The 17,364-nt window shown below is 38.2% G+C and overlaps 3 protein-coding genes across 3 annotated transcripts; all 3 read left to right on the top strand.

Moving 5' to 3' along the window:
• The first annotated feature begins 1,952 nt into the window (after window positions 1–1,952).
• LOC103944831 (CASP-like protein 3A1) lies at window positions 1,953–4,528 on the top strand. Its single transcript, XM_009355291.3, has 3 exons — window positions 1,953–2,294; window positions 3,490–3,625; window positions 4,037–4,528. The coding sequence occupies exons 1-3, from the start codon at window positions 2,017–2,019 to the stop codon at window positions 4,250–4,252; spliced, it is 630 nt and encodes a 209-aa protein (XP_009353566.2). The 5' UTR covers window positions 1,953–2,016; the 3' UTR covers window positions 4,253–4,528.
• A 1,133-nt stretch (window positions 4,529–5,661) lies between these two features.
• On the top strand, window positions 5,662–12,139 carry LOC103944832 (probable inactive ATP-dependent zinc metalloprotease FTSHI 2, chloroplastic). Its single transcript, XM_009355292.3, has 11 exons — window positions 5,662–7,167; window positions 7,392–7,564; window positions 7,861–7,962; window positions 8,068–8,232; window positions 8,345–8,485; window positions 9,018–9,176; window positions 9,356–9,441; window positions 10,287–10,365; window positions 11,168–11,290; window positions 11,420–11,476; window positions 11,565–12,139. The coding sequence occupies exons 1-11, from the start codon at window positions 5,811–5,813 to the stop codon at window positions 11,778–11,780; spliced, it is 2,658 nt and encodes an 885-aa protein (XP_009353567.2). The 5' UTR covers window positions 5,662–5,810; the 3' UTR covers window positions 11,781–12,139.
• An 89-nt stretch (window positions 12,140–12,228) lies between these two features.
• LOC103944889 (mavicyanin) lies at window positions 12,229–13,671 on the top strand. Its single transcript, XM_009355362.3, is given in 2 exon segments — window positions 12,229–12,841; window positions 13,268–13,671. Coding segments are annotated over 2 exon segments (573 nt in total). The 5' UTR covers window positions 12,229–12,651; the 3' UTR covers window positions 13,651–13,671.
• The last annotated feature ends 3,693 nt before the right edge of the window (window positions 13,672–17,364 follow it).

The following is a 17,364-nucleotide window of genomic DNA, read 5'->3' as shown; positions in this document are numbered from 1 at the left end:
TGTCTGTCTTCAGTGTGGATTTTCTCTACTGGTATGGCTATCTCAACCAGTAAATCGAACATTATCGATCCTTAAGCTTCCTGAGCCATGGTCGGTCTTAAGCTGCCGAACTACGGTCGGTCTTAAGGATCGAACTACGGTTGTTCCATGGTTTCACTATGCAATCTAAACTATCAAAACAGTTGGTTTCTCACAATACTAATAAATGTGCATCTATCAAACTCAAAACCATCAATTTTTTTCTACTGAAACCCAGCAATCCTCGTCACAATAGTTTCATTCCCTTGAAATACGACATCATGTGACATCTGAAGAAATTCTTTGTCCTTAAATGAGTGACATATATAGGCTTTAATGTTACTTGAGTACTTGTCACTTGTCAGTTGTGGATCCATACATGTCTATCGCATGTATGATGTATGACAAGAGTACACTGTTAAGATAACGTTAAGTGACAATGATAATAAAAACATTTAGAGAGAAAATAACATATATTGTTGTCTTATTGACATAAGCTGCCACCGTGATAATGTACTCGTGCTGAATTTGCTATGGCGGCACATAGGATGTCAACATAAATTAGTTTTATATTTAATGTCTTTTTCTAAACATGTTTTATACATTGCAAATTGCAATGTAGTTTCTTTTAAGTTCTCCCTCTTAAATGATATCTCCTTACAAAATCAACCAAGTAAAAGTTAAACCTTATGAAATGCTAAATGATTACACTATCAATCATATAGTCATATCATAATTTCTAGCTTGGTCAGTCATTTACAAGAATGATCGATGATTTTGAAAATAAAAGTTTCGGTTATACTCTAAGAAATGAGTTTTTTTTTTTTTTTGGGCAAATAATATTACTATTCTAAAATCTAAACTACAATAAAGAGGAAAAGAATTGATTTGAAACAAAAATATAGTAAGTTGAAGAAAAAATTATATCCATCAGGATAATTCAACTCTATCGTTTCAATTACCAATGATTAGTACATATTATACGAGTGAGGTACATCAAAGTTGTTATGTAGTTATATTATTCTCTGAGTTTTCTTTTTAATTTATTATTAAAGAGTAAAAAAGTTCGAAACTATTATAATAATTTTAGAAAATGAAATTTCGAACCTAAAATATATGAATGAAAGTTCGACAGCCTATCCACTATGATACTAAACCACATGAACGAAACCTTGGTCTCTGAGTCTGACCATAAAATTTTGTCAGAAAAAAACAATTTTGTTCAACGTTTTAGAAGTAAGAAACCGAATGGGGTTCCAGAGTCCAGCCATGGAAATTACAAGTCCTTTCAATATCATAGGCAGCAGTGAAGTGTCAAAACAGTCTGAAGGAGTAAAACAAGTCAAGGCATTGCAATAATTAATACTGTACACTCACGGGGGCTCTGACGGTCTGCTCTGATGCTCTATATTATTTCCACCCGTTCCTCTCTCATGCAGTTTAAGCTCACCATTCCGCAAAAGCCAAAGCTCCACCATTTAAAATGCTGCAAAAATAAAAACACAATGAAGAGTGATTTTTGCGTACTATTTTTAACTTTCTCGTACACTTCTTTTTATTTATATCTACTAAATTAAATTAATCAAACAGAATCAACAGTCATAATTAAAGACAGTGTATAAGAAGCCAAAAATGATATGTGGAAGCCACTTCTTAAGCAAAATTACATAAAATGTGAACAAATTTTGCGAATTTTCTTTTATGGTACATATCATTAAGTGATATTTAAAATCGATGGTTAAATCTTGCATATAGAGATTTCCAATAGTTAATTCTTGCATAAAACACGCACCGTTGTAAACATACGACATCATTTACTACTTTCTATTAATTTTTTGGCTTGGGATGCAGTAGTAAGTACCCTGACGGAACAGAAACCCCGTCTCTATCTATAAAAACCCCCTAAAACCAACTCAACTTGGTCACTCTTTTGTTTTTTTTTTTACCCACTAAACTACGACGTTCGCACACGTACTTTGTAACATTCTCTCTAGCAAAATGGTGAGCAGCGGAAAGATGACGTCGTTCGACGAAGAGGCGGCGGGGGTGGGAAAGGTGGTGGAGGAGGAGATCAATGGAACGGTGAGAAGTGGTGGCGCCGCAAGTGTTCTATCTCGGAGAGCTGAAGTGACGCACTTGTGCCTGAGGGCGTTGTGCATGGCGGCCTCGGTGACGGCGCTGTCGTTCATGGTGACAGCCAGGGAGGCGACCACTGTGTACGTCTACGGATTTCCGCTCCCCGTCAACTCAAAGTGGTCCTTTGCCAACGCCTTCGAGTAAGCGTCTCTGCTCCATTCCGCTTCCTCCCTCTCAAATTAATCACCTTAAACAAAAAATATAATTATTTCGTTTTGTTTACTTCAATTTTTTTTATCAAACCGTCGCTCAATTTTTAAAATGCCAATAATTTTATATTAATTATTGCGGAACTATAATTTTATTTTCAACATTTGTTTTTCTAAATATGGTTTATTCTATCACGGACCAACCGGAGCTTTCGAGCATGTCGAGGTTTCTGTTGCATTTAGAACCTTTTTTAAGCTCCCCACCTCACCAATCCAGCTTCATCCCATATCGATGAACAGAATCAGACCCGTGACTGATTCCTTTTGTGTATTTTGTTAATTTTTTATGTATAATTTTCTATTGTGATACGTGAAAAAGGTTGTCTTGCTCGTGCTATCATATTAATGTTTTTTTTTATTCCTTATCGAAAAGATTAGATCACTTTAATTCCATTATTTGAAAACTATATATTAAACTAATCACGTTAGTTTACTACTCATGAGATTTTGTGGGCGTTTTTGTGATATATTAGAGCATCTTCAAAGAAATAAAAAAATTCCACACCAACAATAAAAGTCATAAAAGACAAAATGAGTATTTTTTAACCGAAATATCAATGCTTATGTGGCATCATGACATGAATTGGTAGCAAAGATGATTGCAGTCAAATTTGACAGCAACTTCAAATCTCTTTTTAATTAATTAATAAATGTTTTCTTTTATCATTTTTATTATTGTTTTTCGTTCTAAAAATATTTCTTACAATTATGAAAAGTAAATTATAATTTAATTTAACATATCAAATGGAGAACAAAATTTAAAAAAAATTCAAGATGCCCCATAAGTTTTCAAATTTAAAATTTGATATATCTTTTGAACATGCACTTAGTAGTATTAATCCTTAAATATGCGTGAGCTTAAACCATGAAGTTTTCACTGTTTAAGCTAATGGCTAGTTTGGTGTGATGTGTTTTTAAAAAAAAATTTGTTTACGTTGTGTTATAAAAATAATCAGCTATATATTTGGTAAATTGTCTTTGTAAAAGTGTTTTTAGCATAAAAGGCATTTAATTCAAAACCTGAGGTCCTGTTTTCGATTTCTGTCATTTGATATTAGTTGTATAATGGTTTTGAGCAGGTATTAATGAACTCTTCTTTGATCATTTGTGGTGATGGATGGAGCAGGTATCTGGTGGGAGTTTCAGCAGCTGTGGCAGCTCACTCATTGATGCAACTACTAATAAGTGTGTCTAGGCTGCTCAGGAAGTCTCCACTCATTCCCTCAAGGAACCATGCATGGCTTACTTTTGCTGGTGATCAGGTAATTAATCAATCTTCATCACCTTCCTTGCAAATGCCATCTAATTAACTCCCACATAGATTTACAGTAAACCATCTTAACAAAAAATGTAATTAGAAATGACGCATGGCCTATTCGTGAGCCGGTTTTTTGTATTTGTTTTTGTCCTTCTTATCAAACGATACTGGAGATATGAAAATTTGAATTTAGGATCTTGAGTGTATATAAAAGTGAATGTTTTGAACCGCTAGAGCTATAAGTTCTGATGTTTCATCCTTTCGCTTTACTAACGTTTCATCCATGATCTCAGTTTCATGTGCCTTTATGCAAATATACATACATACATACATATATAGGTGTATAGAACGAAATTAAATTTATGTGCCTTGTAAAAGTTTGCATCCAATCTGACCTTATTGTTTCCATGTGCAGGTATTTGCCTATGCTATGATAAGCGCAGGGTCAGCTGCATCAGGAGTAAGCAACCTGAACCGCACCGGAATCCGGCACACAGCTCTTCCGGATTTTTGTAAACCCTTGCATATTTTCTGTGACCATGTTGCAATCTCAATAGCCTTCACTTTCTTCAGTTGCCTCCTGCTGGCCATATCTGCTGTCCAGAATGTAATTTGGCTCTCCAAGAACTGACGAAGATGACAACGACGACGTCGATTGGTTTCATCCATGATTTTCCGCTTGATGTTGCACTTGCACTTTAAATTATCATAATTATATTAGCTTAATTAACTAATTAGTCTCAGACTCTGTTTTAAGGGTTGATGTTCCTTTTGTAAAGTTCTAAAGAACTCTTCCGTACATATGTTGATGGAAAATGCTGGATGTATGGCGCTTGATGACCAAGCTTTGTCAGAATGCTTCTGCTATAATGTGACTGGTACATGCATGGGCAAGGATTGGAGAGAATGTGCGTATATACACTTATTTATTACATCGTTACACTCATGTTAAACGCACATAGATTTGGAGTTACTCAGGTATCACCGCATGTTGAACTGTGTCTCATTTATTACATATTTACACTCATTTTTCACATAATTGAGTTACTTGATGAGTGTTGTACAATAGATTTCTCTAAGGATTAAGGCTTTTGAGCATGTAAATCTGTAGAAGCCACCGATGTCCAATTAATAAGGAGTAAAATGAGAAAAATTAGTTGATAACAATTACATAGACATTACGACTGCAGTGTGCATTTGCAAGATTTCAAGTGGTGGATTGCCCTAATGGTTATGACCTTCCTCTTCGATCCTTTGCATTCCGGGTGGTTCAAACCCTCTAACTCTACTTAGTATAGATTAATATAGAATATCAGATGCTATATATATATACAATCCACTTATGTTGAGGGATCCCTCAAATAAGCTTATTTGAGGGATTCTTTGTAGCGCCCACTCCGCATCGTATTTCAATAATCCAACTGTGCATCTTTTAGGCATTTTCTCAAAGTTCGTCCTTGCAAAAAAATCACTCAAATATGAAAACCTTTTCACAGTTGGATTAAAAGATAGTCATATTAGTGTTTCTTTAAGAGACCATATTCATCTATTACAATTGGATGTATTAATAATTTTGTATTTGTCTAATTTTTTGCAAATATGATTATGAATAATGTATTACATAGATGTTTTGGTTCGTAATCTATACTATTTTATTTAGTAATAGAGATGTTTCTCAGCAAAGAACTAAGAACAGTACCATTATACCTATCCGAATAAGAGTTATAATGCTTTTATGTTTGATTGTATTGAAAACGGTTGTACAAGGAATTTCTACGTTATTCGAGCACAAAAAAAAAAAAAAAAAAAAGTGCATGGGCTTCATCTCGTAAAAATAAGCAGTGGGCACTGAAGTATTGTTGAAACACATTTTAGGCCTGGCTCCTGAGATTGGACTTGGACTCTGCAATTTTTGGCTCGGATCTCGAACCGTCATTCCGTTTTCTTTGGACGGTTGGACCCAGAAAAAGCACCACCGGTCCACCACCATTTAAGATGATAATGCTCATCCAACGCTGTCGTTTAAGAGCTCCACTCCCGTCGACTGTTACAATGGTTCGTTCCGGATAGATTTCACAGAGCACAGAAACCCGAAAGAGAAGAAGCTGAAAAATGGAGTCACACCTTTTCGTCCACAAAACCTTCGCTTAATCAAATGTAGAAACGGGAGATAAAGAGAGAGAAGCTCCATGGACTGCCATTGCCTTCTGGGCTCATCTTCTTCCCTATCCCCATACCCCAAACCAATACCCCTCACCAAAAACCCGCTAAAACCCCTCCCTCCCTCCGCCGTCTCCTCCTCCTCCTCCTCCCACCTCGCACCCGCCGACGATGATGATGAAAACGATAAAACCCACAAACCTAATTTCGATTTCCTCAAGCTCTCTGTAACTCTCACCGTAATCTCCACCTCCCTCCCCCAAATCCCCACCGCCGTCGCCGCCGTCAAGGAGAAAAAGCGTACGCCCAAGAAGTCTACCCCCAAAAAGTCCGAAGCTTTATCTCCCCAAGAACTCGAGTCATGGTCCCAGGGACTCCCCATCGTCTCCAATCGAATTCCGTACACCCAGCTGTTGGCGCTCAGTCAGGAAGGTAAGCTGAAGCATGTAATCAAGCCACCGGGAATTGAATTGCAGAAAAGGGCAGAGCCTGTTCTGGTTGTTCTCGAAGATTCTCGGGTTCTACGCACCGTTTTGCCATCGGTGGATAGCGACAGGAGGTTCTGGGAGCAATGGAAGGAGTTGAAAATTGAGTCTTTCTGTGTTAATGCTTACACTCCGCCGCTTAAACGGCCGGAGGTGCCATCGCCGTACTTGGGCTTTGTGGCGAAATGGCCCGGGTTTCTGTCGTCGTTCTCCGGGAAGCCGAAGAAGGAGAGCAAGAGAGCTATGGAGTTGAGAAGGGCGAGGGAAGAGTTCAAGATGCAGAGGAAGGAGGAATTGGATAGGATGAGGAAGGAGAGAGAGATGATTGACAAGGCAATGAAGGCTCAGAAGAAAGAGGAGGAGAGGAGAGTGAGGAGAGAAATGAGGAAGAAGAAGCACGACGATTCATTGCGCGAGGCACGGAGGAATTATCAGGAGATGGCCAATGTATGGGCCAATTTGGCTCAGGACACCAATGTGGCTACTGCTCTTGGGTTGGTGTTCTTCTACATATTTTATAGGACTGTGGTGCTTAGTTATAGGAGGCAGAAGAAGGACTACGAGGATAGGCTGAAGATCGAAAAGGCGGAGGCAGAGGAGAGGAAGAAAATGAGGGAGTTGGAGAGGGAGATGGAGGGGATTGAGGGTGATGAGGAGGATGAGATTGAGCCAGGGAAGGGTGAGCAGAATCCTTATTTGAAAATGGCAATGCAGTTCATGAAGTCTGGTGCTCGTGTTCGACGAGCTCATAATAAGAGGCTGCCTCAGTATTTGGAGAGAGGCGTGGATGTCAAGTTTACGGATGTGGCAGGGCTCGGGAAGATTAGGCTTGAGCTTGAGGAGATTGTCAAGTTCTTCACTCATGGTGAAATGTATAGGAGAAGAGGAGTTAAAATACCAGGTTAGATGTTGTACCTATGCTACTGTTCTGTTGACATTGTTAGATAGCTTTATCGTATATGACATTATGTGTATGCTGAATTCATGACATATTTGACTGGCTTTTGTTGAATGATTATTTACTTGCCCTAGTTGGAATATATGCTCTGATTCCAGTGAAAGCACTCCGAATTGATTGTTCTTATTCCCCGACCATTTTGTTGGGGTCATTAATTTCTTAATCAGGTGGGATACTGCTTTGTGGCCCTCCTGGAGTGGGTAAGACATTGCTTGCAAAAGCTGTTGCTGGTGAAGCAGGCGTGAACTTCTTTTCCATTTCGGCCTCTCAGTTTGTGGAGATATATGTTGGTGTTGGTGCTTCTCGTGTCCGAGCACTTTATCAGGAGGCAAGGGAAAATGTAAGTGTTGACATTAGCTGTTCAAATTTTCCCTCCTTACATTCCCCAACCCCCTCATCCCACACTTCCACACCCTGTCCTGTTAATTCCTTATATGATAGGCTAGCCTAGGTACTAATTTTTGATAATATTAATGTATCCGTAGGTGTTAAATGGTGGCATTTCTCTGTTTAATAAGGAGATGACAGATATAGGTTGTGAAAGTTATATGCCTTTCTGATTTATCCTTTTATTTAGAGGATGAGGCGACGGTGCACAAATGTTACATCTCATGATTTTTGTGTTTATCTGCATAGGCTCCATCAGTTGTCTTCATTGATGAGTTGGATGCCGTTGGAAGAGAGCGTGGTTTGATCAAGGGTTCTGGTGGACAGGAACGTGATGCTACTCTTAATCAGGTTAGTTAGGGAATATATAAGTGTTGTAATGAGAACTTTTAATACTGATATGTTCAATTAAACTCCTACTTATGTCAATTGTTCATTCTTGTGAATATTCTCCAGCTCCTTGTTTGCTTGGATGGGTTTGAAGGAAGAGGGGAAGTGATCACTATTGCTTCCACAAATAGACCAGATATTCTAGATCCAGCCCTTGTCAGACCTGGACGGTTTGACCGGAAGATATTTATCCCTAAGCCTGGTCTTATAGGTCGCATTGAAATTTTGAAGGTAGCAGTCCAGACCTATATCCTGCACCACTTCCACTGGATATATAGCATTGCAAGACTGTCCTTATTCAGTTACCCTTATGATTCTAATTGTTTCCATGTCTTGATTATAGGTCCATGCACGCAAGAAGCCTATGGCTGAAGACGTCGACTATATGGCTATTGCTAGTATGACTGATGGAATGGTTGGTGCAGAGCTAGCTAACATAATTGAGGTTGCTGCAATCAACATGATGCGTGATGGAAGGACTGAGGTATTAGTATTACTTACTCTTATAGATTAAACCTTGTTATTTTGTTTTTCTGACTGATACTTGGCATTACACCTTGCACTAAAAATGAAAATGGAAAAAGGAGTGAATAAAACAGGCTATTGAAGACTACATTATCCATCAATGTGTTGGTAAGATTTGATGGGGGCAAATATTTGGATGTGAAAGTTATTAAGCATGTGCACTCTTCTGTCTATATTCCATTAAAACATGTGATAGAGGTTCAGGCTCGGGCACTTTTTACGAATTTAATTGATTGTCTGTTCGTTCAGCTTTAAAATTCCATTATAACTATATCAACTTTATGCACATCTTTGTCACACACACACACAGACACAGAAAGAGATATATATATATACACACACACACACACACACACATGTACATATACATACATACATACGTACGTACGTACGTATGTGTGTATATCTTGAAGATTGAACTTCCGACTTAGTTATTTATGCCATACATTTTGACCTGCCCTCTTAAACCCCTGCTCTCGTTGTATGTGCAGATTACTACTGACGACCTTTTACAAGCTGCACAAATGGAAGAAAGAGGAATGCTAGATAGGAAGGAGAGAAGTTTAGATACATGGAAGCAAGTAGCTATTAATGAGGCTGCAATGGCTGTTGTTGCTGTGAACTTTCCTGATCTTAGAAATATTGAGTTTGTATGGCTTCTTAATTCTTTTGTTTTTGTCGTTGGGTTCATTGACTTAAAATCAACTAATGTCCTTTTTGATTTATGAATTTTTCAAATAATATTCCTTGATTTGATTCATGCTCTTCCAAATGTACTTGTTAATGTAAATGAGTAAAATTTTCCTAACAGTTTAATGATGTGGTGCAGGTCACAATTGCTCCTAGAGCTGGTCGAGAATTGGGTTATGTTAGAATGAAAATGGATCCTATCAAGTTCAGAGAAGGAATGCTTACGTATGACTTCCTTCGTATCCCTATTTGTTTGGTTTTCATTAATTTTCAAAGAGACTAGCATGCTGGCACGTGCATAGCATGCCGGCACGTGCATAGCATGCCATTGTCAACTATAGTGTATAATAAGTCACTGAATACAATAAATTAGAGTATATAATTAGATATACAGAGAACTGAGAAAAAGGGACTTCAGATTAATATCATGCTACTAGTGATAAGAAGTGTTAACTATTGAGACTTGCTCATCAAAGTAATTATTGTAATCAATCTAGGTCAATGATTTGATATTAAAGTAATAAATTTTGGTAATAGAAAATATTAATTAAAAATTACATTCATATATTAATGAAGACATTATAAGCTGATTTTTTTTCGATGGGTAATTAAAGATATATGTTGCTATTAACTAACATTAAGATTAAAACAAAGAGATTATCAGAATTGTAGGAATCTAAATAACATGGGAGGGATTATGATATTCTTTTCTTATAAAAAAAATTAGGAGTACGAATTGGAGGGTGTTTTAAGAAAAATTATTCTTTTAAACGATGTAGTTTATAAGTAGAGAGTCCAAAACTTAAGTATTCTCCTTCTGTGAATGTGCTCTCCCCTTCCTACCCCATATACAGTGTATAAATATTGTGGGTACCATCCAGCATGTCAGAAATAGGAATTGAAATCCTATAAACTATACAATAAGATAAGACATGTGAACTTGGGAATAAATGTTGCCTTTAGTATTTACGATATGTTAATTGTGCTGTTTCTTGTTGATATTGCATCATATATTCATGTTTTGTTGTTTCTTTCTAATAATTATTTCTTGTATCTCGCATGTCATGAAGTCGGCAATCGCTCCTCGATCATATCACTGTTCAACTGGCACCACGTGCAGCTGATGAACTTTGGTTTGGTGAGGATCAGGTAAGAGGTTTATTATCCCTTTATATGCACATTTAGGTCATCGTTGGTGCCTAGGATTGGATCAGATAGGATAACTCACCAAATTCAAGAAATCTTAAAGAAAGAAATGGAGGCCAACTTCCAAATTTGGTCCAAGTTGAAGCTAGAAGATTGAGTAGTCATGAAGAAAATTAACACCTTCTAATCCCACAAAATAGTACGATATCTCCACCTTATAATTACTCCATCTAACTGTAAAACTTAAGAACTCAAACTTTCACTTTAATTGCATACCCATTCAAACGAGGGATGCCTGTATTTATAACCACTTACAGGTTTCAATCAGGGTTTGAATTAACCCTACTTACACGGACATTCAAAAATTCAAAAGATACAAACTGTAATCTACAAAGATTACACACAGTTTAGTTACAAGAATAAGTCAAAAGGAAATCCTGCAAACAAGGAGATAAGACTCCTAAGCACAGCACAACTCCTCAAGAAACGTTAGTGGTAACCAACTGTTGACTTCTTCTAACACTAACTCCTAGAAAGTGTTCATTTTGTATGTCTCGTATATTGATTGTGCCTTTGTGGTTTGCTCAATTTATGGGTTTGAGGAATCTCTCGCATTTTTACTGTTGTCTTGTACTGTTAAAATCAACTTTTATGCTACAAGGTAACGTAAGGATCATCTCGACTTATCCTGGAAAATGGTTAAGACATTGTGTGTGGATCTAAATATTTTAAATAAGGTGACTTTTCATTTTGAACTCATTAGTATAACGGTGATGCATCCAAAATTCTCTCTACTTTTTCACAGTTAAGTACGATATGGGCTGAAACAGCAGACAATGCTAGGTCAGCAGCACGAACATATGTTCTTGGTGGCCTTTCGGAGAAGCATCACGGGTTATCTAATTTCTGGGTTGCAGATCGACTCAATGTAATTATATCTCTTTACACGCTTCTCAAGGGTTTTGAGTTTGATTTCAAAAGAAAATAAGTGTTTTGAGTTTGGTTTTTGCTCTGTAAATACCAATGTCAGCTTAACGTGTAACAATTTGATTTTCAGGACCTCGATGTGGAGGCATTGCAAATTGTCAACATGTGTTATGAACGTGCAAAAGAGGTGACGTAAAAGAATCACTTTTGCACTGAGGTTTTCTATTATGTTTACTTATCTCAAAAAAGTTACATAGCTATGTTTTGCTTAGCAGATTTTGCAGAAAAACCGAACGCTCATGGATGCAGTGGTTGATGAACTTGTCCAGAAGAAGAGTTTAACCAAGCAAGAATTCTTTAGCTTAGTTGAGTTACATGGTACCCTCAAACCTATGCCGCCTAGTATACTCGACATCCGAGCTGCCAAACGGAAGCAGTTCCAAGAAATGATGATGAACCAAAAGGAAGCAGCTTTAGGTAGCAACTTATGAGCAAAAATGTGAAGAGAATCATATGGTAGATAATTATCATTGATTTGGAAGCAACACACAAGTCGGGATTGGTAAATTAAGCAGCGAGTGATTTCGTGAGTATCTTTCCCAACCTGTGACGTTTGACATGCCTGGCAGCTTGGGCAAATCATATTGGTTGATCGGAAACATTTATACGGGGGAGGTCATGCAGAGCAACATCAATCTGAGGGAGAAGCCCCCATCAATATTCATTTGTTCGATTTTCGAAATTTTCCATATGTTTCAGTTCATTAATTTTACTTGGCCACTGGAACAAAATGGTTCTTAGCAGTTCAAGGAGACCAAATTTTTGTTAATAGATATGTACTTCAGTAGAAGCTACCGAGTGCGAGTTCTGGTAAAACTAATGCATAAATGTTCTGATTAAATTTTAACTTCACAAGCATGGATCCCGTCCATAGAGACAATCTTCTGAGAGGCCGTTTTATACGGCAGGGGTCGCACCAGGCGGGACCCACAAGCATGGATCCTGCCTCTTGTGTCGGCCCCATCCCTCTTGGCCGGGGTAGCCGCACGAAATAACTTCTCCAGAAAATGGGGCTATGCTTCTGAACCCTATCATCCCAGTTTGCCCGGTAACTGGATTTAACTGTCACTAGCTACCTCTACACGTTCTCATCAAATGATCCAATGTCCGCCGCGTGTCCCATGAAAGTTACCCATGATTATTCGCAAACCTCCCGCTCTGCCCACTCTCCCGCCTGCCCAGCAAAACCACATGTCTTATATATACCTTAATATCGCCTTCCTTGCAGCTTACTTTTCAATTGCATTGTTTTCGTTTCTTAACCTTCTTCTCTGTGAGAACTAACTGTAAAGCATCCCAAACATGTCTTCTTTCTTGTTTCTCTTCCATGCTTCGCTGACGGTCTTCTTGGCCGTCACAAATTGTCCAGTTGAAGCTGCAAAGGAGTTCCGAGTGGGTGATGATTTGGGATGGAGGCAACCCGGCTTGAACGACACGGATGTGTACTCTCAGTGGGCTGCCGGGAAGAGATTTCATGTCGGAGATTCTCTTTGTGAGTCACTAACGTTTTAGTTTCTTGCACTTGAAGAAACTTTGATGAAATATGATTTTTCTTTAGGTTTAAATTGGTTTAACAAAACATGTCTAGTTTTTCCACGCATGCTACAAAATATGTACTTGTTTTTGCACCAAATTCAAGATTACAAACTAAAGTACCTTACTAAGGAGAGAGAGAGAGAGAGAGAGAGAGAGAGAGAGAGAGAGGTGGTGTTTGGTGTTTTTCCTTTTTTGAAGCTAGCAATATTGGGGGAGGGGAATTCGAACACAGGACCTCGAGTGCATGATGAGTAAACGCTCTTAATCACTTGAGCTATATGTCCCATGTGTGAAGTTTGGTGTTTAGAAGACATCTTCACACACATAACATATTTGTTTGTTATTGTTTTAGTTTCATTTATTTTCTCGACTTGTTTTACAGCTTTCACATACAAGAATGATTCAGTTCTTGAGGTTGACAAATGGGATTATTACCACTGCAACACAAGCAATCCCATCATCGACTTTGATAACGGCAAGAGCATCATGAAGCTCGATAGGCCTGGCCCCTTCTATTTCATCAGCGGAGCTCCTGATCATTGCAAGAACGGGTAGAGACTTTTTGTCGAGGTGATTGATCTTCCCCCAATCGTGCAGTCTCCTCCACCCTTTGCCGCCCCACCTGAACAATATTTGCCTGACGACTCTCCTGCACCTGCACCCTCGCCAAGCTTAGGAATTGCCATTTCGATTACTCCTTGGTCGCTTGTTATGCCTCTCGTCATCACACTTTTGGCTTTAGGAGCGTGCTCCTCAGCACTCTAGTCTTGTTCCACTTTATTTTATTCTTGTGACTCGTTCAAAGTATTCATTCAACATTGTTAATTAGTTATCTATGTTTGATGATCATGTTTTCGGACTTTAGATGTTTATGTTTCATTTCTCTACCGATCTACTTTTACCTAATGACCGTTTCTTTTTAGTTTTAGTTAAATTTCAATATGATTAAGCATATTGAAGCATAATACTTCGTAATGATCACTCGGCACTGAATTAAACCAAACTTGGTGTACAAAAATGATCATAAAATTCGATAGAAATGAAGTCGAGCGAGAGTGATTCCGTAGTATTCATCTTCATCTCTTGAGTGAACAATTACTCCACTCGTTCGAGAAATTTTTCAGAAAGGAAGATATCCTGAATCCTTCAAGCCGCAAGTATCGGAGTTTGTGGATTGTGACAGTATTTCATCTGATCTTTTGTCTAATCATTTCCTCTGCCTTTCACTGCGCGGCTTCCTCTACTCTTTCCTCAGCAATTTTGCCTCTCTTTCCAGCACTTCAGTTTTCTCACCCAGTGTCTAGTCAATCAAAACCTCAAGCGTCCTATTTGTTCCTTCACCGTGTGGCATGATGCTCACCTGGTTGGTCAGCCTTCAAAACCTTGTACGCAAGCTAGGAAAAATGCAGTTTGTTTTTGGGAGTTGGGAAACAGCAGCATTACAACATTCGTTTTTGCTGGGCGACAAGCTTAATGTTGTTTCCTTAAACGCTCTTGTTTCATTAACAGCGTTTTTTCTTGATCAATTTGTGTCCGGAACTCAGTTATTGTACTCGGCTCACATCAATATCTTACGCGTTTTCAAGGAAGTCTCAATAAATTGGAATTTCACAGGCATGTTCTCCCTCTTGTTCAAAAGGAATGCTAACTACCTTTCTCATTTGCCTTTCCCTCTTTGCATTTCTCACTCAATGAACGCCATGTGGACTTATCTTACACTCAAATCCATGTATTAATTGTGTTTAAAACTTATTTGTTTTCTTTCCACTAATGCCTGTAATTAAATCTCATATGTCAACCAAATCATTAAGTTATCTACCAAATTTGGCAAATCTGAGTATTTAATTAATATTTTTTATACAAGTTTCATTTTTCAGACACTTTTTTTATTTCTTATCCTTTCCTTCTGGCTTTTGGGTCTTTCTGGCTTTTAATTATTAATATTTTTTTAAGAAAACAAAACCTATGTCGCCAATTGGGAAAAACCTTTGCAATGGCAGCTTTCATGGCTTATCTTGATCACTTAATGTTGCAGAAGGAGGTTTCCATTGCTCTAGCCCATGTTTCCATCAACCAAATAAATGTCGGAGTAGTTTCGTTCGTAAGTAGTGCACATCCAAATAAAATAGATTAAAAATGGTTATTTACCAATAAAAGGAGCAAAATGCTGTAAACATTTCTAGTTTAAGTGTGATTATGTAAATCCTAAATTAGATTTGATTCTAATTATCATTTCCTATTGTATCTTGTATTCCTTGGGGATGGAGGAATATCTTCTCTCCCTTTCATTACTATAAATAAAGACACAATGTGGGAGGATAACAACACTCATTTCCCTACAATGCTACGAACACATCTCTCTCTCTTCTGCTTGCTGCCGGCCCCCTTTCTCCTTATCAGATAAAATAGACCACAACACGTTATTAGCATGCTCCTACCGCTGCGCTTAGGAATCTAACGTTAAAGATTTTTTCTGCATCAAACCAGTTCATCCATATCATCACGCAATTAGGTTCTTCCAAAACAACGGTTTTTAACTCGATATTTTTGCAGCCCTGATAGCATGAACATTCACTATGATGCATGACCTAACTTTACGTTTTATGAATTTTAAATTCTACATAAATTGTACATGCCTCGTAATCATAATTGTTGAATTATGTGAATTTGATATTGATTATGAATTGCATCAACTATATTTGCATATGCATATTAGTAAATTGAATTGAATTCTCTATACATTGAATTAAAATATTATTGATCTGAATATGCCTATAATTGAAAAAAAAAAAAAAAAAAAATCCAACACGCCGCCTGGGTTCTTTGAACTCGTGACCCGGAGCAAGCATGGAGCATTAAGCTCAACCCCCAGCCCCCCCCCCCCCCCCCCCCAAAAAAAAAAAAACTCCTACCGATGCCCATGGCATCCCAAACCCAGAAAATCCGCATCGCCTGAAGTGAAACCATGGCCTTGCTATGTAATTTTCTGCATAAATCCGACATAATGTCATGATCTTTGATCCAATCTTACTGAAATTCCTGAAGAATTTCATCTAATTTGGACGAAATTTCAGTTTAAATTTCTTAGGCTTTCACCGATGTCGAGGTACCCCCCTCCATCCCTGGGACCTTGCTCGCTGTCAAACTTGTACCGAGAAATCTTTCCCAAACACGGCCGCCTGCAGTGGCGGCACTGGTCTTCGTCCCCCGATGACTGCACCCAACTCTGGCTGGGGTGTTCTGGTTGAAACCCTAAGCCCCAAAATTTTGAGCTACCTCATCTCGGCCCGCGGAAAAGAAAAGAAAAAGAAAAAACAAACCGATTTTGTTTTCTGGGCTCGCCTGAAGCGGCCCACGTACAAGAAATTTTTTTCTTTGTTTTTTGTTTTCTGGGCTTGCCTGAAGCAGCCCGTGTTAAAAAAAATAAAATTTTTTGGGTATGCCCGCAGCAGCCCATTCCCCTTACCCAAATCTCCCCGTGAGCCTGCAGTTCACATGTGACCCCCCCCCCCCCAAGCCTATATTTTTGGGCCTGGGACATATGGATCAAAAATCGCTCAACCCACCCGAGGGTTTGGGCCTATATTTTTGGGCCCCGAGATTCGATTATTTAATATTTTAAAATAACTTGGGTTTTATATTTTTTTTCACCCACACTTTAATTTTGGCCCAAAGTCCAAATAAATTCAATTATAATTGTAAACCTAACTTTTCTATTTTTGCATACTCTTGTTGCATTTGTTTGCATATATATATTTGTGTTTGCCTGCAGGAATCTATGAACCTGAAGTTCATAATTATTTTGAAACCTGAAGTTTCTTATAAATGTGCCTTGTTTGAAAACCAAAAGCTTTTCATGCAAAATTAAACCAAATCATGTCTACTAGAACCTGTATGTTCTACTCCTACATGAATGGATTGATTTTTCTCCATTACACTAACCATATCTTGTCCATCTATTTTGTGATAGGAACATGTCGAATTTGAACAAACTCGATTTCACCGCTTTAGAGGTCTCTGGAAGAAACAACCTCAAGTGGGTCCAAGATGTGAAGCTCCACCTCATTGCAAAGAACTTGTGTCCTGCCATTGAAGAAGCAATGGACGAGCCTGTTGGTGAAGCTGAAAAAGTCACTGCTATGATCTCCATCTGAAGACATATTCATGACGCTATGCAAACTGAATATCTTGCTGAGGAGGATCCACGTGCACTCTGGGTCGCTTTGGCTAATCATTTTGATCACCAAAATGACATATTTTTGCCTGAAGCAAGACACGACTGGCAGCACTTGCACTTCCAAGACTTTAAGTATGTGAATGAATATAATTATGAAGTTTGTCGAATCTGATCACTTCTCAAGTTTTGAATGAAACTTTAATTGAAGAGATCTCCTGGAAAAGACCTATTCGACCTTCTTTGGTTCTAATATTGTCCTGTAGCAACAATATAGAGCTCAGAAGTTCACTAAGTTCTCAGAT

The sequence above is a fragment of a genome, unplaced genomic scaffold (genome assembly GCF_019419815.1).
Source record: "Pyrus x bretschneideri cultivar Hongxiangsu unplaced genomic scaffold, Pyrus_bretschneideri_v1 Contig26, whole genome shotgun sequence".
In the NCBI taxonomy this organism is placed as follows: Eukaryota; Viridiplantae; Streptophyta; class Magnoliopsida; order Rosales; family Rosaceae; genus Pyrus; species Pyrus x bretschneideri.
The sequence above is the reverse complement of the archived record's forward strand: the minus strand, read 5'-3'. Positions and strand labels throughout refer to the sequence as shown.